Below are 25,019 nucleotides of genomic sequence, written 5' to 3'. Positions count from 1 at the left end.
CTCTCCAGCAATTTTAGGCTCTGATTCAGCAGAATACTATTTTATTATTATTATGTTGGTGTACATGAGGAACCCAGGTCAGATCAAGACTACCTATACATAAAATTAAATGTGTGGGACTTTTTGGTGTTCTTGGTTGATTGAGCTTCACCAGTCATTTCACTTCTCTGTATGCTGTTTTGCCACATAATACACATAATGCAAAATAGACCTGATGTTTGCCTTTTAAAAGCTTTACTTAAAAGTTTGACCATCACTCCGTGTTCTGAGCACTCAAAGCAAAGAGTATTTGCTTTTCTGAGATTGTATTGCTCTCAAGAAGGAGGTGAGATATAGTTCAGAGCCAAAATAAGCTTGCCTGTGATTCATGGCACTCTAATGATACCAAAAATCATTGCCAAAGGGCAGGACTAATGTTCTTAGGGAGTTATTAGGAATTAATATTTTTCCCTCTTCAAATGAATAAATGGTATGGCAGAATACTTTCTGTGGGGAAGATATATTAGCATAAGGTAAAACTGCTAGTTTTTCCTAAGCAGATGACACAGACTTCCAGGAAGTATTTGGCAAGAAAATCCAAGAAACCCTTGCCTATTCATATCAGCACAAACTTCATGGAAATGTAAGGAGTCCACTGTAAGGAGTAGGCTTCAGTGTCAGGATTTCTCTTAAAAAAAGAGACCAGCTGTGATACCAAGTGTGTGGAAACAGTACTTATCAGTGCTAAAAGTAATTCAAGCTTATGCAAGGATGCATAGAAAAGGTTTTTCTAGCACAATTACAAGTAGTAAATGTCGCATAAAATTGCCATATAAACTGTTGGATTCAAGCTGAAGTAGTTAGGGGAAATTCTGTGATCTGATTAAATAATCTGATGAATATCATTTGGCTTTAAATATGCCAATATATCCTCTCTTTCATCTGTTGTTAATTTTTTAACTTTAATATCAGCCACATGCTCAGATGTGAATGGTCCATCCAATAGTAGGAGCCTGGTTTGTGTGATAAGCATGTTGTAGATTTCAATGTACTGAAATGCACTGTAGTTGTTTCAGGGTTTATTTTTCTTTCTCACAAGATCATTTATTTTTGCCAATCAGCACATGCTGTCCTGAGAAAGCATTTGAAAGCAAAGGAGTGATACCTTTCGGAAGGTGGCATTAAATCCAGCACAGAAGCAAAGTCCTGATTTTGCATTATCCTGTGTAACAACCTACATCAATGCAAAGTAGGGTGAAATGCTGTCAAAATAGACCAACTGTGTTTACTGCTCACTTTTCCTACTGTTAGTGATGGCACAAGGTGAATAGTATTGGTGAGCTAGCTCATAATCTTCCAAACAGAAGGTAGAGAACAAACAGTTTGACAAGATTAGTTATTGTGGACCACAGATAAAAGCTTAATATTTTAGCCAAGGCCTGTGTAAGCCAGGTTTATTTTGAAATATCGCTGCTGTCAGAAGCCCAACTGGCTGTATTTGCTTCTAAGTTTAATCATATACAGAATTACTCTTTTGGGTTGAGAAGACGCTGAAAGGGATTTGGTAGGAATGTTTGTTTGATGACAGTGCTTTTCAGAGACAGAATGGTTTGCCCTGCCAAACTAAGGCCTGCAAGTTTAATGGAAGATACTTTTTGGAGTGACATTACAAACAGTGTTGTGCAGGCGGGAATTGGTGGCAGTGCCTGTAGTGAGTCAGTTCAACCCTGTGTCAGTCTCTAAGACTTGTGTTTTAAGACCAGAAAGGATGATTAATACCAGTCAGTCCAGACACCTGACAGAGGGCACCAAATTTTATTCATCAATGCCTGCATCAGGTTAAAAACCATCACTGAACTCCAGCGTGTCATTTAGAAAGACACCCAGTCTCTGATCCAAAGGATGCGAAGGGAACTTTGTTAAGAAGAGAAAGGCGGCCTGGTGCATCAGAACCACATGTATTCTTTATCACTATGACCATTTATGAAGGAATTGTTACATACTGGTACATCACCATTAAATGCAATGGACAATATTTTTTAGTGAGTTGATAAAAAATTATAGTTCAAAAGGCAGGCTTTTGAGGTGACAAAAACAGTACCTGAATTGAGGAATAGGAATAATTCAAAATTCTCTGAACCACCCAGAGGTAGGAGGGCAATGCCTGTGTGGCATGGTAGATAGGTCATACACTACAAGGTCATACCCTTAATTCCAGACTTCCATCCAGTAAACACTTAAGTGTTTTGTTCAGTCGGAGCAGCCTCAAATTTTGAAACTGAGAACAAGACGCCCCAGCACCCAGCATTAGCACAGTGCTACTCCCTTCAGAGGGAAGCACCTGGGGTCTGGTTCCCTCATGCAGAAAATAGAGCTGAACCAGTTTCCTCCAGCTTCTTGAGTCAATGATCTTATCCAAATGACTGGTTTCTGAGCAAGACCAGCACCTCTCTTCTCTATGTGATTTGTTTCCTTGAATTGACAGAAAACACCTGAAAACAAGTACTCCATTTAAGATTTTATGAAGTTTATCCAAGTGGAAAATGGGAAGAAGGGAAGGGGAAGGGGAAGGGGAAGGGGAAGGGGAAGGGGAAGGGGAAGGGGAAGGGGAAGGGGAAGGGGAAGGGGAAGGGGAAGGGAGGGAAGGGGGAGGGGGAGGGGGAGGGGGAGGGGGAAGGGGAGGGGGAGGGGGAGGGGGAGGGGGAGGGGAAGGGGAAGGGGAAGGGGAAGGGGAAGGGGAAGGGAGGGAAGGGGAAGGGGGAGGGGGAGGGGGAGGGGGAGGGGGAAGGGGAGGGGGAGGGGGAGGGGGAGGGGGAGGGGGAGGGGGAGGGGGAGGGGAAGGGAGGGAAGGGGAAGGGGAAGGGGAAGGGGGAGGGGGAGGGGGAGGGGGAAGGGGAGGGGGAGGGGGAGGGGGAGGGGGAGGGGGAGGGGGAAGGGGAAGGGGAAGGGGAAGGGGAAGGGGAAGGGGAAGGGGAAGGGGAAGGGGAAGGGGAAGGGGCAGGGGCAGGGAAGGGAAGGGAAGGGAAGGGAAGGGAAGGGAAGGGAAGGGAAGGGAAGGGAAGGGAAGGGAAGGGAAGGGAAGGGAAGGGAAGGGAAGGGAAGGGAAGGGAAGGGAAGGGAAGGGAAGGGAAGGGAAGGGAAGGGAAGGGAAGGGAAGGGAAGGGAAGGGAAGGGAAGGGAAGGGAAGGGAAGGGAAGGGAAGGGAAGGGAAGGGAAGGGAAGGGAAGGGAAGGGAAGGGAAGGGAAGGGAAGGGAAGGGAAGGGAAGGGAAGGGAAGGGAAGGGAAAAGATTTTTTTTATTCTAGGATGAAATTAAGTGAATTTGTTTGTATGACCACTCATGAAACAATCGTTCACTGAGCTCTATTGCTAAATTACTTGTAATGCTTTTGTGCAATGCATTTTATTTACCTAATATATTTTCAAATGCTTGGTTTCTAAAGGAAATTTTTGTTAGCAAAACACATTCTGCAAAAAGCCAGAAATCATGCAAGTAAGGCCATCTTGGTAGCCTGAGCCTAATCTTATCTACTGGAAAGATAACCAAGGGTTATAGTTTAGGTTTATAAGCCTTTATATAGCATTTCGAAATCCAGGATGGTTTTGTTTTTGTCACTTAACTCATCCATTTGCAGGTAGAAACTATTGTTTTCTGCTTGTCTATGTATTGCTTTGCAGATAGGACACAGGCTACTTGAAGGATGCCCTTTTCTGTCAGCTGGGTATCCATTTTGTCTGTTTCTGGGGCATGATTATGTGGAAGATCACTCTGTGACTGTATAACTCTGTCATATTCAAAACTTGTGGATAATAGCCGCTGCTGTCCTTTGGGCTGAGCTCCTTTGGCCAGAGATGGAGCAGTGTGGAAGGATGTACCAATCTGTGTGGATTTACACAGTTGCAGAGTTTTTACTGATCCCAAACAACAGTTTAGAGCTAGACTTCTTCGGCAGAATATGTGGAAGAGGAAAGCAAGCCAAAAATGTGCATAAGAGTCAGCAGTAGAGATCAGTAGGTAACATCTGCACTTATATGTTCAGTTTCTGAGCTCCTGGAACAAACTTCTCTATCATTTAGGATTTTAAGTCTGGTTTATGAGAACTGATTCTAAAACCAAAATTGTTTTTACTCACTGGAGTAAAGTTTTGTAAGGCTTTGCTTAATATCAGAGCACATTGTCAAGCAATTCAGGAGCTTTGTAAGAACACTCCATACAACAGCATATGCTCCATGCAGACATTGTCAGCTGTGTGCATAGGTGATAAGGGAACATAATTTGAAATAACTGGAAGAGGAGTTGAAAATGGTTGAGAATTTGTCTTGGGGAAGACACATCTACCAATGTTCCTATTTAGGTAGGATGAGGATCTTCTTAAAACTTAGCAACACATTTAAAAGTACATGATTAAATCAGTAATATCATAGCAGCAAGCCGCTTTTATTTCTGTATTAGAACACAGATTCAACTGCTTAATTCTAAATTTGTATAGAGGAAGCATTAAGCCACAGAAATTCAAGACTCTTCACAGCACTGCATCTCTTGCTAACTTAAAAACAATGATGGACCAGATGTCCCTTTCTTAATTTCTGGGTTTTGTTTTATTTTATTTTTCCATTTTATAGAAGCACTAAGATGAGCATTACAGAAGTAGTTAGTGTAGATAAAGATTATTTCTAGCCCTCATCTTTGTGTTTTTCATGGACGCAAGTTCCATCTATCCTGAAAGGCACAGGACTTTTTTGCTTTGGATGTGTGCAAATCAGTGTAAATAACACCAAAATTGTATCTATGCATCTGAATCCATGGTTTCTTTCCTGTATTTTATTTGTTACTTTGTACTCACAGTAATCATACAGAGAATGCTGAAGTAGCTTTTGTTAAGAGAGTTTATTTGTTAAGGGACAGATTTTCTAGAAGTATTGGAGTGACAAAAAATAATGGTCACCTACTGTGATTTTCCAAAATTTCTAAGCAAGAAATTGAAAACTGTGAGAATGGAGAGTGATCCCTTAAGAGGCTTTTATAAACATTCCTAAAGGTGAGTGTCTGTCCTTGCACATTTGGACCCTCAACACTGCAACAAAGTGGCCCACCCACCATATCATTCTTCTGTCTGATCTAAAATACAACTCCTTCTTGAATTACTTGTTTGGTTGCTTCATGAGATGCAAATTCAGTGAGTGTCCTTGCTTACATCTCAGGAGAAAGTGTCCTATTGCACATTTAATTTATACCATGAGGACTCTTCACAAGCAAAAACACAAATTTGTTAATTCTTTGTCTTAGAATACAAACAAACACAGTCAGTACTGCTTTCAGCTAAGTAAAGTGTGGTGAAATTATGGTGACAGTTATATCACAGTGGTACAAAGTAACAGAAGTTGCTTTCTTCAGGTCAGTCTTCCATATTTTGAATAAAACTCTGCAAACACTGAGACTAGTTCCCAGCACCTTCCATTCTTCTGTTTCAATATTTAAGTTATCTTTGATCTTGAGGTATGAGATTATTACTGCAGTTTTCCACAGATTAAAATGCTCAGTCTCCAGAGGGAGCTGCCTGCAGCATCCCACTGGGCTGGACACAAAGCCTTATCGACAAGGGGTGACTCTGCCACCCTCGCCCCTTGCAGGTAGCACCTCATTGGCACAAACAGCCTTTTTAGCAGCCTTTTATTCCTCACAAAGAAAAATGTTGCTTAGTGTGAGTTGGGATGGCAGACTTGGGCTCTGGGTGAACAAGGAGTCCAGGATTATCATTCCAAAAAGCCCCCTGAGGCTTGTATCAAGAGTTATTAGCCACTCATTCAGCCCATGGCATTATTTTGTAGGCTTAACTGGGATTTCAGTGGTATATTGGGTCTTGTATCTGTGTAGGGGTAAATTTTGCCCTCTGTTACCTTATAAATAGCTGTTACAGTTTCTTTTTTATGTTATTCTTTAAATCTCTTTGAAAGGCACAGTATCTTAATCCACTGTTGCTTTTTTTCCCCTTCTAATAGAAAATAAATACATTTGAAAATCCACATATGACTGAAACAAAAGGCAAATAAGCCCTGCATGGTGTGTGTTTGGTGAGGAATACCTCAGAATACCTCATTTTGATGATTTCAGTCATCATTCATTTGAAAAGCAGAAGCTATGATTGTTAAGCCTCATTATTTTCAATGAAGCCTGACAGTTTCAAGGTTAAACAGAAGACAGCTACTTTCATCCCAGTGATATTTCTCTTCAAACATGGGCAGCTCTTCACTAACTTATTCTGCTCTGGTGTGTAGTGCCATTGCTTGGTCACAGAGTGGTGCACATCCAAACTCAATCATAGGACGGTTATCTAGGCAATGACGTGTGTCTCCCCAAAAGGAGCCTCAAATACTGAAGTCATATCCACCCTCCCTTGTATAAGCCACACAGTATTTCTTTTTAACTGAACAGTGATCTAAATAAGCCATGATCTCAAATTTTACTATTTTTATGCTGCCTCCCAGAAAAAGTTTGCAGCCCAAACCTTCTGTTGGTCCAAACACTTTGAAATGTTTCTCCAGTGCTTTATGTCTCTGAAGCACATTAGATAGGGTACTAGTGTGAGACCTACAGCAATAAAGTGTCCGAGAAAGCTGCCATGCTTCTGAATATACATGCTATTAAAAGAGAAGACTAATCTGCCATTACTTTCTGAACTTGCACATAGACTGGCAACTAATTCAACAGGGAAATTTCCCAGCAAGGGAAGGCTGAGGAAACTGTGACCTGTCAGTAACTGAGTTAAAACCCTTAGAACTCAGAAAACATTGATTCTGTGAGAAAACTTTCAGGAGAGAATAACTTGTGAAATCCCTGACTTTATACTTGCATGGACTGATTGCACTGAGTTATGGCTGTCTGGGTGCTGCTTCCATAAAGATGAAGAAGTGCAGTAAATGTATGTTACAAAACCAGGAAAAATGCATTAGTTGGTTAAGAAGGAAAAGCAACTATTGGAAAACTGAAGGGAGAGGAGTATGTAAGCAGTAGTTTTTCACCTGTGCTTTCACTTCCTTAGAGTCCCTGTGGAACAGCTAGAAGTAGCTGAACTTTCCACATACGTTTCCTGGTGTCTCATGATTACATTTGGGTGGTGAATGCTTAATCTCATTTCAGGAATTAAGTCACCTGGTGAGTACAATGAAAGGTGTAGCTTCATCGTGCTTGGTGGTTCCTGGAAAACAAGAGTGTTTCAATACGTACCAAGAGCATTAGTCATGACTTGTGGCAATAAATCCATGTTAACCAGTTTACCTGCACTGAAGTTACTAATGCATCCATGAGATAAAATGGATTTTGCAATTTTGATAAAGCTGTGCTATTTTTATTTCCTATCTGCATTTCTCATGTTGTATCATATATATATATATATATATATAAAAAAAAGAAAACAAAATTGTCTTTTCAGATAAAGTGCTCAACTTTGTACCAGTGAATACAGCTATTTGAAGCTGCAAGTCTGTTTATCTATTATGGAAGTTGTGTGTATGATAATCTGGACATGGTTCTAAGTGTTCTGCTACACACAGAATCTACTTTTATATAGATAGTTTATTTGTCAGAGAGCTTTCACTGAAGGATTCCATAAAATACAGACAAATTGAAGAAATAGATTGAATGATTGATTACTGGAGTGCTGGAGATAAACACGTGGAGATGGAAAATGCTGAACAAATTTAGTCCTTTGCATTTGCCTACATACTTTAACAGAAGGAAAGAAGAAATTAGGCTGGTGAGATTCTGAACATGCTTATAGCCTGTGCCTTAAAACTAAGGCAGGATTAGGCATCTTTCTGTCCTACTTATTTAGACAGTTAGTTTTTCTGTAGTTGTGTCGACACAAGAATCATCCAGACCACCTTCAAAATATCATCTTCCACATCCTCAGAAACTTGTCTTGTTGAGTATTTTGAAAAGGTTTTTGACATAAACTCCATGGGGTTTTAGACATAAATTTATAAACTGAACAATAGAAGTATCTGTTGGATAATAGGCAAGATATTTTTTTTAAGAGGAAACAACGGTTAAGTTTACATTTAACAAGAACCATGGACCACTCATATTTTAAAAAGTGCAAAAATTGATTGTCCTGCTTACACCAAAGTGTATATGTCCTGCAGGATTACTGCACAGAGTTTTGTATTAATGCCTTATGGGGACCTCAGATATTACATATACTACAAAAGAAGAGTGAGCTGATATATTTCACTGACTGCAGATGGGTTGGGTTGTAGGGTTAAAAAGTTTTCTGTAAGTTGTCTGCATTTTCCCTTAGTGTCTGTCTTTTACAGTAGTGCTTTGTTTCTGAGCATGACCACCACCAGGACAGCTTGGTTCAGTGCAAACACTGTCTCTTTCAGCCAGAACATTCCTAACATTAGTTTCCTTTTTTTTTCTCTCCTCTCCCTCTTCCCTGCCCCCTCTCAGGTTGGAAAGGCTGGTGGACGTCCTGAGGAAGAAGGTTGGAGCAGGGACCATTAGGACCGTGATCTGATTGAAAGCTGTAGTCTAAGGAAGCATTCACATCTGGTGACCAGGCTGCTTCATTCAGCACTGTGTAAACACTAAAGCCTTAACTTAGCAAACAGTTGTTAGAAGTGGGACACTCCAGCGACATTCCAAGCTGAGATAAAATCAAATCATAAATGTTTAACTACTTTGCTGCTGAGTTTTGTGATTTGTTGAAATGTTTCATTGCAAACATGTATTTGTTTTTAAGCAAGTGCATTGTGGCACTGTGTACTGTGAAAAATGATGTAGATGCTTATTCGAACAATCTGTCCTGTCAGTATAGTCTGCTTCAAGGCACAGCTTGATCAATTTTTTAAATGCTTCAGGTTCAAAATCCTGCAAAGCAGTTTCAAAATTTAAATTCCTTCTTATTTATGAGACTGCAAACAGTCCAGTATTTGTATGTCAAATATATTAATTGATAAAGTAGTTTGGCATTCAAGGAATATCTCTGGCTACTAAACTGGATATTTTTTCCTCCTTACTCATAGCCCATTGAATTGCAGCTAGTGACTGTGGCTACATCAAAGGGCAGGATAAATGTATAGCTTTATACAGCAGTTGAATAGCTTATGCTAGTACATGGTATTTTCAGTGTACATTAAAAAAGAAATTTACAGTTAGGTTTCACTACAGATGCATCTTAATAAATTGCAACATGAAAGCCTTGTGACATACAGTATCTCAGAGAGTGGAGGAAGTCTCTTATATTGTTTTCAGTCACTCCTTTGTTCTTTCCTATGAGGAAAAGCTCTCAGATATTCAGAAAGCACCTTATGGATTCAAAATTTTCCTTTTCAGTGTTCATCTTTTCTCACCCCTTTCCTACAAGACTTTTTGCCTGCTTCTTATAGACCTCTGATTGCTCTACAGTGCAGGACTACCATCTAGGTTGGGTTTCAGGCAAAACTGCCAACCCTCTGCTTTTGTTTACTCACCAAGTGCCCTAGGATTTAACTCAAAGGCTGAAAGATGGAATCTTACAGGGAGGGGGAAATTTGAGGACCAAAGAGGAAAAATTGGGGTAGACAAACATTTTAGACCTTAGAGATACAGGAGAGTTGGACCTAGAGTTATATTTGTGACCCATCCATCTCCCTGTATGAACGGTCAGGTCAGCACTCATATAAACCTGCTCAAGAAGGCAACTGTAATCTCCAAGCACCCCAAATTCAGTAATGAATCTCAGGAGCTAGATGGGCTTTAAGATACTCCCAGAACCAGCCAGCTCAGGCAAGGTGGATGTAGCTCCTAAGGTTTCCACTTGCCTGCTTTGCTTTGTGTTTAATGTTGTTACATGGCCTTCTCTCTTAATGCTTGCTTGTTTTAATAGTGCAGTTCAGCTGGAGAAAATGAAATTTTAATTTTGAGTAGAGAGAGAGACATTTTTAATTTTGAGTAGAGAGAGAGACATTTTAATGTCTGTTTTTTTCTTTCAAGCAATTACATGTTAAACCTTCCTCATCTGCAGACCTAAGCTCCCCCTAGTTTCAGCTGACCAAACTTAACCCCTTGCAGGGAGATAAGTAGCATCCCTCCAAGCCAAATTTACCCAAGTCACTCCTAGAAGCTTCTGAAATTCTCCTTTCTGACCTTTGGTCAACCCTAAGATAGCTAGTGAGTCCGGAGCCTCTCCCCCACACCTATTCAATGGGAAGAAAGCTTAATGCTTCCAGACCAGAGGACTGCCACCCCCCCCACCCCTCCCAGTTCCAATTCCTTCACCATCACCCTTGTGCTGCTGCTCAGCACTTTGGGTGATTCAACTGCTCTTTGTCCTACTGTCTTCATTGAGCTTTGGTGCACTAAGTGAATGACAAGATCTCCTGACCTGTCAGTGCTGTCGAACCATTTCTGCTCTAAGAAAGTAGTGAGGAAGGAATTAAGATAAAAATGTAAGGACTACCATACTGTTCTAGACCAAAGCTCGAAGACTGCCTTTGGCCATAACAAATAGAAGATGCCTAGGAAAGGGTATAAAGTCAGGCTAGCGCTGGTGACCATTCTCCCAGCTGGTCTCCCAGCAATTTGTTATTTAGGGGCTTTCTAAGTCTTTGTATTTAGCAACATTTTTTCATGACCTGTTTTTGATTCCATTTAAATTTTTAGTATCTACTTGTTCCTGTCACAAGGTCTTATGCAGTTAATGATGCATTGAGTGGAGAAATATTTCCTTTTCTTAGTTATGAATCAGCTGTATTCATTTGCTATCACCTAGTTGTTGTATGAGAGAAATGGTGAGTAACCATTCCCTGTTCATATTATTTCCATATTCCTTGTGATTTGACATATTTGGCATCATTTCCCCCCTACTTTTCTTTTCCAGAGAGAAACCTTGGTCTCTTATAAAGGAGCTATCTCATGTTTTTATTTGGCCTTGTCATGCTAATCTATTTTTTCCAGCTCTGCAGTGTTTTCACTGAGATACAACCAGATTTATGCCTGGTATTCAAGATATGGACAAAAAGTGACTGGTTGTTGCCATGATTATGTTGTCTGTTTTATTCTCTATGCTATTTGTAATCATTTTTAGCATTGCATTTACTTTACGGCAGATTATTTATTGGTATTAATATTTCTATAGTAATAACAACTTTAGATCTCATTCCTCAGTTGTAACATTCAGCTGTGAGTTCATCATAAGGTGTATGAAGACAGAACTGTTTTCTGAATGCATAATTTCACATTTATGGATGCTGAATGTCATCTATTGTTTTAGCATGCATTCCCTGATGACCATGAGCTCCTCTTCCATCTCTTCTCACAACTTCTCTTTAATACTCACAGTACCATAGTATCATCAGCATCTCCATACGGTGATATGAAATACTGCCATCTCCAAATTACCGCCTCTTCAAGGTGGTTTCTTAGTGAAGTTGAACATGGGTTCTGGGACAAAGATCCCTGTAACTTGAGGTAATTTCTCCTTCACTGTAAAAATGATACATTTATTCTTACCCATTGTTTTAATCTAGTTTTGAACTACTTATTTTTCAATTTGAAGATCTTCCCTCTTACTCTTCGGCATCTTTGATGAGGAAGATGTTTGCTGCTTTGAAAATGCAAGTTTACTAAATCAGGGCTTGTTCTCCATGCATGAATGTGCTAAGTTCCTTGTCACCTTCCCCATGTATTTCTGCCTCCAGGTGAAAAATCTCATGAGAGCAGACTTCATACAGCCAGACTGTTTGTTTGGAAAAGTGGGATTAGCCAGGCAAAAGCCATCCAGCAGGCATGATGCCAGATAGATCTGGGTCCGGGTAATAATACTTAAGTGATAGTTGCTTCATAATTTTCCTTTTGACACATTGTACCTAAGGTGAAAAAATAGTTCCCTACTCTGACTTATGTCTTCTACAAAACCACCTGAAATTAAGTGAGCATTTTAGTTAGGGTGTTTTGTCATAAATGACAAATGTAGATAAATGTATTTGAATCATAATTAAATCATATGTTGATCTTTAAAATTCAGCTGGAAATGTTTGTCTTCTTTGAAAAGGACCTTGGGAAATTTACTGTGCTGAGAGGTGACGGTTCAGAAACAGTTGGGTTCTCACTCTTCCTTGCTAACAACCTGGTGTGTGGTCTTTGGCAAATTCCTTAGTGACTGTCATTAACAGTATGCAGCCCCTGAAGAGGCTCCTGCGCTCCTCCAGGGAGTTTGCAAAAGCATCTCTGTGGCTAATGTCAAAACACTTCAGCTTCTTCACCCACTGAACTGAACAGCAAAAGTCACACAGGTCTGGTAATGGAGGCCCAGCCTTTAGTGCCCTCGGCTGAACTTCTGGCCCTGTTGAGCCCAGTCTGACTTTTGCCCTTCAGTGTAACAAGGGTCGGAATTCTGCTCTGGTGAGTAGAAATAGGCGATAATGATAACATGGGTTAATTGGCTTTTAGTGTATGATTTATTCATTGAGAACAGATTGATGTCTCTGCAGAGCTCTGAAAGTGAAAAGAAGCCTGCCCTTATACAGCAGACAAATGCAATTGTCACTTCTGTCCTAATATACGAGAGAAGGATGAGATGGTATCCAATTACGTACGAGGAGTACCAATTCATTTGGTTCCCAATGGAACAACAGTTCATGATGAAAGGTGGCTCACCAAGGTGATGCTTATGGTGACGGTTGTAATTACTGGCCGAATTAGGGTCCCTGCTATCTTGAAGAGCACTGAGATACTCAGAAACATCCTTCCCCTGTGAGATTTTGTGTCTTTCTCTTGATGATCCTGCAGCACATTATGCATTGGGAGCCATTTCTGGTATATGCCAGGGTAAAATATGTAAATAGCATCATGTTGGCTTGGGATAAGAGCATTATTAATGCTTTTCTGCACTGTAATTATATTCCTAGTAAGCCTTCTCTAAGCCCTCACTAATTAACAATATTGTGACAAATCAACTTTAACAGAAAAGAATGGTGGACCTTTAGTCTTTTAGTACTATTTTTCATTCAGCCCACAGCCCAAAACTGGTTGCATGGTCTTCTGTATTACTGTTGCGAAAACTGCTGATATTTGAAAGTTCAGAGGCGGCTCAGTCTTGTTAGTGGAGTCCTGTAACTGAAGTCAGTTTGATTCCTCTTTAAATATATTCACAACAAAGTAAAATTCATTAGTTAATCATTAAAGTAAGGGAATATTAAAACTGTTTTTATAAATAAGTCATCCTATCAAAATAGTTTAGTGATGTCAATATGTTGTCATAGCACATTTATTCGTTTATTTATTCCAAATCACTGGACATTTTACAAGATTGACTATGTATATTCTTAGCATCTTTAATCTATATATACAAATGAACTCCTATCTATTTAGATAGGATTTCTCTGTGCCTTTATTTCCTTCATTTAGAATAATTGCATATTAAGGCTGTTAGGTTTGGTTTGGTTTTTTCTTTTTAATTTATACCGCAGAATATTTTTCTCCCATGCAAGAATAAACTGTGAGGCACATGAAAGCACCGACGGGCAGTTTCTCTGATACTGTGCTTGCTGTGATCGCAGCATTACATGTACTGACTCTTGTCACTCTACCATTTCACATCAGGTCTGCAGAAATGGACTTTCTCTGTTTGTTCTTCTCATGCATCAGTAAATAAAATGTATTCACAAGTTCAAAAAATCGAAGTAGTGTTCGCATATTAGGTTGATTATAAGTCAGCTGTTGAGCTTCAGTGTTCTAAACATTTCATTCTTCAGTTTTGTTGGGAGCCCACGTGTTCTGTGAGGCTTTTAAACAAATACTTGAAATGGTTGAAAGATTTACATTGCCAGTGCCTAGCTAAATATATAGTCTTTAGAAAAGACAGGGTTTATTTTGGCACCATTTGACAAACTCAAATATTTTAAACATTTGTTAAGTTCGAGCTTGCACATTTGAACTAAAAGTTTGCATTCCAAAATTGCATCTCAGGTTACCTGTCTCTCTCTCTTTTGTATTTTATAATCCCTTTATTAAAATAGTCTGCAACAGGAGTTGGGTTTGGAGTGTGGTTTTTTATTGTTAATTGTAAAATATTGTCATTAACAATCCATTTTAAGGTAACATGTACCTGGTAACTCTATTAGGCTAAACATCAGAAATACAAAGCCAGAAGTGTTTTTAGAATTTCGGACTTCACCTTGGTAGCCAAGACTTGATTGTAAAATTAATGGAATACAGGAATAGTGGGGCCAAATCCTGCAGTGCTTTGATCTTATACTATGTACTGTGATGAGTAAGTATTGCAAGACAGGCAGTAAAGAAAACAGGTTGAAAAGGTGTACTGAACTGATGAAATAGAATAGCTTGAGGAAAAGGAAAAGCAGTCTTTGACCGGAGTTGTTTTTCTTTTCCTTCCCTTGGAAGAAAGGATGGGCAAGGGGAATGTTTAGTCTAATTAAAAAAAAAAAAATCAGCAACCAAAAGAACCCCATCACTTTTATTTTCTTTCAAGTTTTAACCTGAAACTTGTACTGAAACTTAAAATATTGAGAATGTATAGATTGAAATCACCCCATTTTGTTTAAAACATGCAAGAACCCCTGTTCAGCAAGTGTTGGAGTGCACCTTTACAATTGTGCTCGTGCTTTGGCATGTTGCCCAGCCAGTCACCAGCTGCAAAGGGTCACACTCCTTTCTGAGAAGTTGTCATCGGGGGCAGTTTGGCATGTTCTCTCCATGGTGACCTTGGGCCAAAGGTCTGTGCAGTGCCACATTCACAGAAGTTCATCATAGTTTGAATGGCTGCTGAACATGATAGAAGCAGGTACATTGTCATATGGTAAAATAACAATAGAACTGGTCACAACTGTGGCCATGATAAAACAAGGGTATGATAACCCTTGCAGAATACATTACATAAATTTGTGATGATTGATACTTACACACAAATATGCATGCTGCATGTCATACACAATTGAAAAATGTAATGGTTTCCCAAAGAATTCAAAGGATGGGAATTCTTTTATTTGTTCATGCACTAAGTATTAGCAGAACTATTTTCAGAAAGAACTTGTAAGAAAAATCAAAATATTAAGATGATAAAAAATGAAAAGCTACTTTGATACTACTCTAATTCATTGTCTGAAGCCACAGGATTTTGTTCATGATTGTTTGACTTTCACTGATGTGGTGCCACAATTTCACAGTTTTTGTGACCAAAGAGGAAAGCTTTTCAAAAATCAGTTTATGAGAAATAAGCCTGCTGGTGTCTAGACTGATATAGATATCAATTCAGATGTTGAACTCATGCTTAGAAGTAAGATTTTAGATATCTCTAAGTGAAAATTAGCTTTTCAAAAAGTTATCTCATTTCTTCACTTGGATATTTAACTTATTTAGAGAACATACTCAACCCAGATGCAATCTTTGTGAAAGTATACTAGACTAGAAATAGAATAACAAGTGGTATGGTCTCCATCAATACATGCTCAGAACATTAAAATCATCCCATTTTATGCTTTAATGGGCTATTTTAAATTATCAGCTTTGTTTCTTCTGCTTTATATAGGGAAAATTTTCTCTCACCTCTAACAGTCTACCAGTGTATGGAGAACATCAATATTACAGGTGATATTTGCTCAACATTAGTGGTAGAATTAAGCAGGAAAGGGAGATGCACAAATAGATAAATATTAGGAATGTGATCAAATGTGGCATTTATTTCATCCTTTTTTTTTTTCCAAATGGTTGTACAGAAAATAACACTTCAAACTATGACTGTGTTATGGCAAACGAGCTCTGCTGCTCCACCGTATTTTCACTGGTGGGGACACTATCCTCACACAGTCCAAAAATGTAGGACTCCATACCCACGGTACAGGATATGAATATGGAGCCATGGGGTTCTGAAACATTTATTAAACATCATCAAACATTTTGTTTCTGGAGTTCTGGGCTCAGATCAGCAAATTGAGTAAGATACAGATAAATCATAGCTTCAAGTAGGACTCTTCTTTGCATAAGGCAAGGAAGACACAAACCAGAACATCTGGACTGCCCTATTGATGCTAAAGCAGCATAACAGAGAAAGTGCAAGGTAGAAATTAAATTTTCACAGAATCACAGAATATGCCAAGTTGGATGGGACCCACAAGGGTCATTGAGTCCAACTCCTGGCCCAAGAGTCACACCATGTGCCTGAGAGTATTTTCCAAATGCTTCTTGAACTCTGTCAGGCTTGCTGCTGTGACCACTTCCCTGGGGAGCCTGTTCCAGTGCTCAGCCACCCTCTGGGTGAAGAACCTTTTTTGAATATCCAGCCTAAACTTCCCCTGACACAACTTCAGGCCATTCCCTCAGGTCCTGTCACTGGTCACCACAGAGAAGAGATCAGTGCCTGCCCCTCCTCTTTCCCTCATGAGGACGTTGTAGACTGCAATGAGGTCTCCCCTCAGTCTCCTCTTCTCCAGGCTGAACAGAACAAGTGATCTCAGCCACGCCTCACACGGCTTCCCCTCAAGGCCCTTCACCATCTTCATTGCCCTCCTTTGGATGCTTTCTAAGAGCTTAATGTCTTTCCTATATTGGGGTGCCCAGAACTGCACACAATATTCAAGGTGAGGCTGCACCAGCGCAGAGCAGAGCAGGACAATCCCCTCCCTCGGCTGGCGATGCTTTGCCTGATGCCCCCCCAGACACGGTTGGCCCTCCTGGCTGCCAGGGCACTGCTGACTCATATTCAACTTGCTGTCGATCAGGACCCCCAGGTCCCTTTCTGTGGCACCGCTTTCCAGCATCTCGTTCCCCAGTCTGTACAAACATCTGGGGTTGCCCCATCCCAGGTGCAGAATCAGGCACTTTCTCTTGTTGATCTTCATATGGTTGGTGATTGCCCAGTCCTAATTTGTCAAGGTCTCTCTGCAGGACCTCCCTGCCTTTGAGGGAGTCAACAGCTCCTCCCAGTTTTGTGTCATCTTCAGACTTGCTTGGTATCCCTTCTAGTCCTGCATCCAAGTAATTTATGAAGATGTTGAAGAGCACAGGGCCTAAGATCCTGTGGAACCCCACTGGTGACAGGTCACCTGTCTGATGGTACCCCATTTACTATTACACTCTGTGCTCAACCTTGAGCAATTGCTCACCCACCACATGATGTGTTTTCCAGCTGTGTGCTGGACATTTTGTCCAGGATACGGTGAGAGACTGGATCAAAAGCTTTACTGAAATCCCCGAAGATTACATCAGCTGGCTTTCCTTGATCAGCTAGGTGGGTTACCTTGTCATACAAGGAAATCAGGTATCATAAGCAGGATTTTTCTCTCATGAAGCCATGCTGGCTGTGACCAGAACTGCATTGTCTTTCAGGTGTTTTTCAATACCTTCCAGAATAATCTTCTCCATAACTTTACCAAGCACTGAACTGAGACTGACAGGCCTGTAGTTTCTGGGGTCCTTCTTCCTGCCTATCTTGAAAATCAGGACAATGTTCTCCAGCTTCCAGTCACCTCTCTGGATTCTGAAGACCACTGAAAAATCATCGAGAGACATTGTGTGGTGACATCAGCTAGCTCTTTGAGGATTCTTGGATGAATCCCGTCAGGCCCCATAGATAGGAATAAGGTGAAACCCAAATATGCATGAGTGTGAAAGCTTTACCTGCTTCAGATTCAGACATAGAAAAGGAGGAAAAGTTGTTACAATGAGTGACAGAAATACTTTGCTATGCTTACATATAGAAGTTTTAAAAATTTTATGGAAGTGAAAGCTGTTGTAATATTTGAAAGTAGATGTCTTAGTAAGGTTATGTGTGAGCATAAGGCTAGAAAATTAGTTGAAATTTGATTGTGTACATTTTTTTCACTAAAGTCTTGTTTGATAGGACAAACTAGCTTGGTTCTAAATTTCAAATAAAACATTTCTAATTAACATGTAGCTGTTTTGGTTGCTAGATAAGCAATATGAAAATTCATGGTGTCCTCTCTACTTCTGTTGTCCTATTGCTAAGACTTTCTTGATATAAACAGGACACAAAAAGTTATATCAAAATAGTAAATACTGAGTTATATTTAATAGGATCTGAACCCTATTACAGTTTTCATCAATAGATCTCAGCACACATTTAAAAGGAAAATTAATAGTATTTTGTCCCTAAGTTAGCAAAAGAAATGCCTAAATGAGCATTTGACTATATGTTGTATTTCTTAACAGTGGGCCTGATTAGAAGTGACTAAAGTAGAAAGAGCGTTTTTTAGGCAGATCTTGACAACTCTATTGGTGCTATCAGCACTGCAACACCACCTTTAGCCACCCACAGGTCTTTATCACATTTGTAATGGTTCCCATTCTGTGGCTTAGCAAGTCCAGGCTTGTGCTGTCCTAGAGAGCAGAGAAGGAGCAGGGCTTGGTTAACCTGACTGATTTTGGTTTAGCTAGCTTAGGTAGTGCTGAGCTGGCTGGTTGAATGTGTGGCAGCTCTGTGTAGGAAGGCAGTGGCACACGGCTTGAGGGGCTGCAGCCTTTTCAGTGGATAGACTGATGACCACTAGAAACATCTGGAAGATCTAGTCCTTGCTAAATTACAGCTTTCAGGGATTCATTCTCAGCTGTCCAAGATAATGAGTTGCCACTGTATGAACAAAAGTAAGGGCCATGTCTAGAGCAAATTTGTCATTTTGTGGCTTAAGTGTTAATATGCCTTTATGTGCTCAGTAGTTATGTTAAGACAAGCTATCATATCAGCAACAAATTTTATATGTACAAAAGGAATTTTGTAGTCCTTAAGAAAAATATTATCCCTGTTGGACTGCTTTATAAACTAATGTTTGGCTGCTGAGCCATGGAAAAATCTCTGGAACTGGTTGCAACTTCCCTGGACTATACCAGAGTATCAACAAAAATGAATTGTACCATCCTAATTTTTTTTTTCTCTTGTGAGTTGCACTGATGTTCAGCTTCCAAAAAGGAGTGGGGCTCCCTTGGAGACCAAGAGGAACCTGTGGCATTTCAGGGCATCCAAAGTTATATGTAAAAATTAATGAATTTCTAGGCAATCTGTCATAGGGAATAGAGCTCAGAAAGGTTAGCATGGTCCTATGGGCAGACTGTTCCCCCAAGGGATATTTTCCTGTGGGAGTAGCTGTGTTGTGTGCAGTAACTGAGGTTTAGCAGCAGGACGATGTAGGCAGTCATGTCTTCTGCTAGATGACCCATGTTCCTGCTTTCCTAGGGGTGCAGGATTCCTTGACTAGTGCATATGTGTGCACTGCCAGAATAGAGATCTTTCCACTTGGGCCTTTAAACCATATGACCATTTGGGCCCAGACATCTGCAGGACTGCGATTCCCCCATTCTTCCCAGTCATTGCATATGGGACTCGCTGCACCCATTTACAGTACTTTTGGACTGGAATTTATTCATCTTATGAGAACCTGAAGTGCAGAAGCAAGGACAAAGATGTGCAAACTCACCCTGCACTGTGTTAAGCAAAGACTTGACTAAGGGTTGTGCTGCCAGTGTTCAGGGTTATCTGTGGAGAGTGAGAGAAACTGCTCGTATCTGCACAGCTACAGCATCAAACATTTGAATACAGCAACAACCACCAGAGCATGTGCTGAAGTGAAGGGCAGAAAGCTTCACAGTTTTGCTCTTCTTTGATCACATAATGGAGAAGCTCAGCTCAATTGCTTTTCAGGCAGATAAATGTCCTGCTTCCTCCACATTTCACTTGTTTGCTCATGATAACTTTATTTCCCCAAAGCTCTAACAGCCAGTAGAGTAAGACTGTTATAAATCTGAACTGCCTATACCTAAAGAAAATACAGTTTCATCAGTGGGTGTTTTTGTGAAATCCCACAGGACTGTTCTCAATAGTCCTATATAGCAAATCCACAACTGCCTGTTGTAACCATTCACCCTGATTTCCAGTAATTACCCTTGTAATTTTGCATTCATTGAAATCTTGCTTGCAACTGACTAACTTTGCATGTTATGAGGTGTTTTCTCCAGAACTTTACCCTCACACAACCTCATTTCCTGTAGAGCCAACCATTGCTATTGAGTGACCTGCTACCTACTCTCTCATTAATAGTCTTTTTTTTTCAGTGCTATTGACATTTTATCTTCTTAGAGCTCTTCCAAAAACACCTGCTGCAGGTGCCTAACTAGGTGCTGTGACTATTGCTTTCCACTAGTAGTAAAGCAAACTGAGGTCTGGCAGGCTGAACCACATATTATCCTCTTGACCCAGGATGTGTAGGAGATATACCACCACCTGTCATAGGCATGTCCTGTTCCCTCCTTCCACCCCACGCCCCACTTGCAAAACCTGTAAATTATGTCTTTAGTTCCTATTCAGTTATTCCTTTACCTAAGTGATTGATATACAACACAGATATCTAGCTAGCTGCCATGGCAATCTATGGTGATTATAATATGTGCATGTAGTATATTTCAACCCAAGGAAAAAGTTCTGAAAAGCTATTGTGCATCATAAATGTGGGAAACCCTATAGAATTGTTCAACATATAAGAAAACAAATGGCAGGCTCCTCCTTCTTGACTTACTGTTGCTTTTCTGGTGGACTCACCCTAGAAAAGCTGGATACCAACAACAGCTACATCAATTCCAGTACCCCTTGGTCTGTTACACCTAGAGCAAGTCCCAGTCCTTCAGATGGAGCTACAGATGTGTGGGGAATTACAGAACCCTGATGAAGGACTCCACAGAGAGTCTGTTGAACTTGTTTTCTAGTCTGTCTTTGTCTTCTTTTAGCTTCAGACCAATAGGTCTCATTACACTTCCTTTTCCTGAGAATCCAAAGAGAAATTCTTCTTTTGGATAAACTGAGTAGAGTGAGTTTCTGATATCACTTACCAAGTATTGTCCAAACAGTAAGGCATTTCTAATTCTTGGTCATGCAGATACTTAACTTGGACACAACACCCTTTTTCTACTCTCAGATATAGTCTATATAAGCTGATGTCTCCAAGCCCTTACTGTGTTCTTTTCTGATTCCAAGAAACATGCTTATTCTCTAAGGCACAGCGTCACGCCATCACCCATCACCAACACCTCATGCTTGGTGTCAGTCCTAGACAGCCCTTCAGAGTATGTGTATTTGTGGTCCATTCCTCCCTAAGAATTTCTGGATGTGGAAGAGACTAGAGAGAAAACTATCTGAGGCAGAAAACAGTAATAAAAGAGTAATCTGAAAAAAAAAGGAAAATGTAAAATAGAGTTAGGAAGCTCATTTCAGTGAACTCCGCTTCATTAATACTGATGCCTATGTCCTGTATTTTTGTTGCTGGACCATGAACCTTGCCAATATGGAAAGAAATATATTCCTGTCATGACCGTCTGAAAGCAAAAATTGCTGAAACCAGGTAGATGTCTAGTAAGGCTGCAAAAAAAAAAAAAAACCCAAAGTGATTGTGTAGTTAATCTTGTTGGTTTAGTTGTGTTCCATGGTGATTTTAATTACACTGTAATTTGAGCTAAGTCAAAGGATGGTAAGAATAGTGGCTGGGTAGAGGTTAGTGGAATGTGAATGGAAAGAAGTGATCTGGGGGGCAGATCTGATGGGCAGGAGTATTGCTCTGCTCCCAGAGAGGGGGCGAGGCTGTTCTTGGCATGAGTATGACAGGGAGGGAGCAATGCCAAGAGGCAGGCAGGGCTGGCAGGAAGGGATGACAGCCTCTAAGTAGGAAGAGTGATACTGCACTGATCATGAAAATGGGGTGAGAAACACTGCACTGTTGCTGATTAAGAGGGAGGAGGTCAAAAGCAGGGCTCAAAAAATTAAGAAAGGGTATCACAAGAGCAGAACTTCAGAGCTGAATGCCAGCACTGAGTATCCACCCTCCCTGGCAGTCACTTCATATCTATGGGGCTGAACCCTGAATTCACTTGAGTTTTGTCCTACCTGACAGCAGTCTCTGGCCCTCATGGTTAGAGGAGTATCCAGCTGGTAGCTTAGTTTTCAGGTCCATCAGTAATGGCTGCATTTGATCATCAACTATGGCACTGATGGGCTCTAAGTTACTACTGTTTGACTAAGAAATGCTTTGTGCTCTGCAACACTTAAAAGAAATGTTGTTTAGGTGGATTGGCATGGAGTAGAATTAGTTTTTGGCCAAAGTATTCCTGTGAATGTTAACACTCTGCTTGAAATACACCTAGCCCTGCTACCTTGGACTGTAAGACACATCAACAATCACTGTTAAGTCCATTCTGCAGTCCATTCTTACAGTAATGAGGCACCACTGAGGGTCAGTATTAAGAACACACATTGCGCACATAGATAAAAATATTTTATTTTCATGGGGAAAAAGAGACAGATCTCAGAAAACAAAGGCTGTATTTTGTGCTTCTGTAGTATGTACTGTGTATGTGGCACATAGGTCTTAAGGGAAGTGGTAGTTTGTGCTGACATATAATATATTTTGATGCCTCGTATATCTTAAAAGACAAAAGCAGTCACAGGGATGACAAATGGCCCTAGCATGGCAGAGCTGGCTGCATCCCTTTAGTTAGAGAGCAGTCTGTGGGCAGAGGTCTTGTGGACTCCTTTGAAAGGCAAGAACGTCCCTATAGCAAACTTGTACTATCTAATGGGATCAAGGCCACAGATATCCCCTTTGATTTTCAAGAGCTCTTGTCATACCAAAGAAAAGCCAGCACTAAATGTGTGCTACCTTTACCTGTGCACTTTGGGGAGTTCTTATCACAGTAGAGACCACATTTCTGCTTTCAAATTTTGGAAGGACGCTGAATCTTTTGCACTTTCTTACAGTGCCCTGGAACATTGGCTCTAAAGCAGAAAAGTAATGACAGATTGCAAAACAGATCCTATGAAACTTGCTTTGTGAAGAAGTTGATACAACTTTAGTTTTCCTTTTTACTTCCCCACCCCACAAAAGCAGGTCTATGAGTAGCTAGCTGGAAGCCTTATTGCATTTTCCTGTAGTTACAGCACCAACTTTGTAAATTTAATAGCAAAATTCATATTCTATGTCCTTCTGTTATATACTTGCACAGATTAGATTTCAATATACCTTTTTTACAAGGGTAAAGGTATTGATTTCTAAGCCACACAAATTCAGAATTATTTGAATTCTATGTATTATTTCCATAATCTCTTTCCCCACTCCTGTATATCAGTATTTTTTCTGTGTAGATTCTGTGGCATGTATGCAGTCTTGCTTTTCCTATAACTATTTCTTGACAGCAGGATCAATCCTGCTCCTGCCAGGTGCTGAAACTGCTGAACTTGCTTTGGCTGAATAAAAGCTGTGGGTGCGACACCCGCAGCTCTTGGCTCCCCTCTGTGGAATGCTACATTTGTATTAACATGTATCTTTCTTTGTGATTTTTTTTTTTTAACTGAAAATGGTGCCCTTTAAAACCTCTTCCTGAAGAGAGAGAGAGTGAGGTTGAGAAAGAAAAAAAAATACACTCCCCTTGGAATTTAACCTTAATTTGAACCAAGATCAGTGAAAGAAAAGAACTTTCGTGCATTGTTCACCAGCTCCACCCAGCCAGCCCCTTATCTAACCTGAGTCTCTATTGCCTATAGCTTTGTAACTTTTGCAGTAGTGCACTCCACATGCTCTTACATGCTTTGAAACCAATCTGGAGACACTGTGACATTATAATACCAAGAAATACCTAGTAATTCCATCCTGCACATCCTTAGACTGCACAGTGCAGTAGCAGGGACTTTCCTTCCACAGGTTTATGAAGGGCCTAGTGTGTATGGCAAATAAACATCTGTGGCTATTTCTGACCCCTGACAAAGGTGACTAGCTTCTGAAACCCCTGCATCAGCCTCTCCCTACACCCCAAACCAGGGGATATTTCGGCATAAGTAACTCTTCATTTTAACCTGACTCCTTGGACTTCTATTTCCTGTTAGAGGGAAGCAACCAACCCTTGATTTGCATGACGTCAGCTCAGGGTCAAAATTCAACCTTAAACACACATAAAAAAGCCAGCTTCCTTGTTTGCTGTTCAGAGGCAGACTTCCATTGTATGTCTCCTGTTGTGTGCACTGGAAGAGAACAGCCAGTAGATTGCTTTCCTATTACTTTTTATGCCCTAGAAAGGGAGACAGCTGCTCCAGGTGTGGTCCACCTATATGCTGTCCCCTAGCCCCTATCAGCCATCTGCTCCCTGCAGTCATCTCCCTTTCCCATCATCCCTCAGTTTCTCCTGACTTGCAACCACGTGGTCCACCTTCCCCCACTTACTGTCTGCTTTATATCCTTTCTTTCCATGTCTTCAATCTTTCTTTCAAGCCCTCATTGCTTGTTATTCCCATCCCTACTTCTCTCATGCTCTACAGGCCATCTCCCTGGTTCTCCAGGGTGTTGTGTGAGCCTGACTTCCTCATACCCACAGCCCTTTTTGCTATATGCAGCCTCCCTTCATCTGCTTGCAGATGTGGCAGACACCTGGCAGATGTGGTGCCACCCCTGCTAGCAAAATAAGTGTCCATCATCTAGGGAGAAAACTCTTAAAACTGAAGGCAAGAATCAAGCATTCACAACAACTGCTTGAAGTAAAGACCAAATATTGTGCGGCTCAGAAGGAAAGAGAAGGTACTATTAAATGCACCAGTGGCTTGCCACGTAACCTCCCTTCTTTTAACGACTGCCGACTGCTTCCCTTTAAAAAAGGTGTTTTGCAAAATGCCTTTTGTTTTTGTTCTAGATAACGTAGTAATAAAACCCTTCAAGGAAATACTGCATATGGCACTGTTATTGCAATCCTCTAGTGTTTGAAGGACCCTTTGGAAAGAGTGTGCGCTGAGAGACAGGAGGGAGGAAGCAGGAAAAATCAAAATAAGAAATATCAAGAAGACACAGTCAACCATGAATCATTTCTTTCGGCTGAACCCAAAGCAAGATCAGATTTCATATCCACCCTCGACTGGGCTGGCATTTTCACACACACTGCAAACCCATTGGCATGGAGGTGGCTTGATTTCGTGGTTATCACAGGGGCCATTGGCTTATTTTTAAGGCCGACTTACGTTAGGGGGGCTGGGGAAGACCTTCCATTAAAAAAAAAAACAAAACACAGA

The 25,019-nt window shown here is 40.6% G+C and overlaps 1 protein-coding gene across 12 annotated transcripts in view; it reads left to right on the top strand.

The window, feature by feature from the left end:
• Positions 1 to 25,019, top strand: part of MIPOL1 (mirror-image polydactyly 1) — a 203,100-nt gene that overhangs the window by 176,602 nt on the left and 1,479 nt on the right. For 11 of the 12 annotated variants that reach the window (XM_051806534.1, XM_051806539.1, XM_051806533.1 and 8 more), the window contains one exon: positions 8,429 to 13,989. The exons of the other annotated variant lie outside the window; for it this stretch is intronic. In XM_051806534.1, coding sequence (XP_051662494.1) covers positions 8,429 to 8,495 — 67 coding nt within the window. In that variant the 3' untranslated portion in view covers positions 8,496 to 13,989. Of the gene's footprint in view, positions 1 to 8,428; positions 13,990 to 25,019 lie in introns of those variants that run through there. 12 annotated transcript variants of the gene reach the window in all.

This window comes from Manacus candei, unplaced genomic scaffold (genome assembly GCF_025592945.1).
Source record: "Manacus candei isolate 608988 ecotype Guabito, Panama unplaced genomic scaffold, ASM2559294v1 h1tg000067l, whole genome shotgun sequence".
Lineage (NCBI taxonomy): Eukaryota > Metazoa > Chordata > Aves > Passeriformes > Pipridae > Manacus > Manacus candei.
Note: the sequence above shows the minus strand (reverse complement) of the source record. Positions and strands in the feature narration are given on the sequence as shown.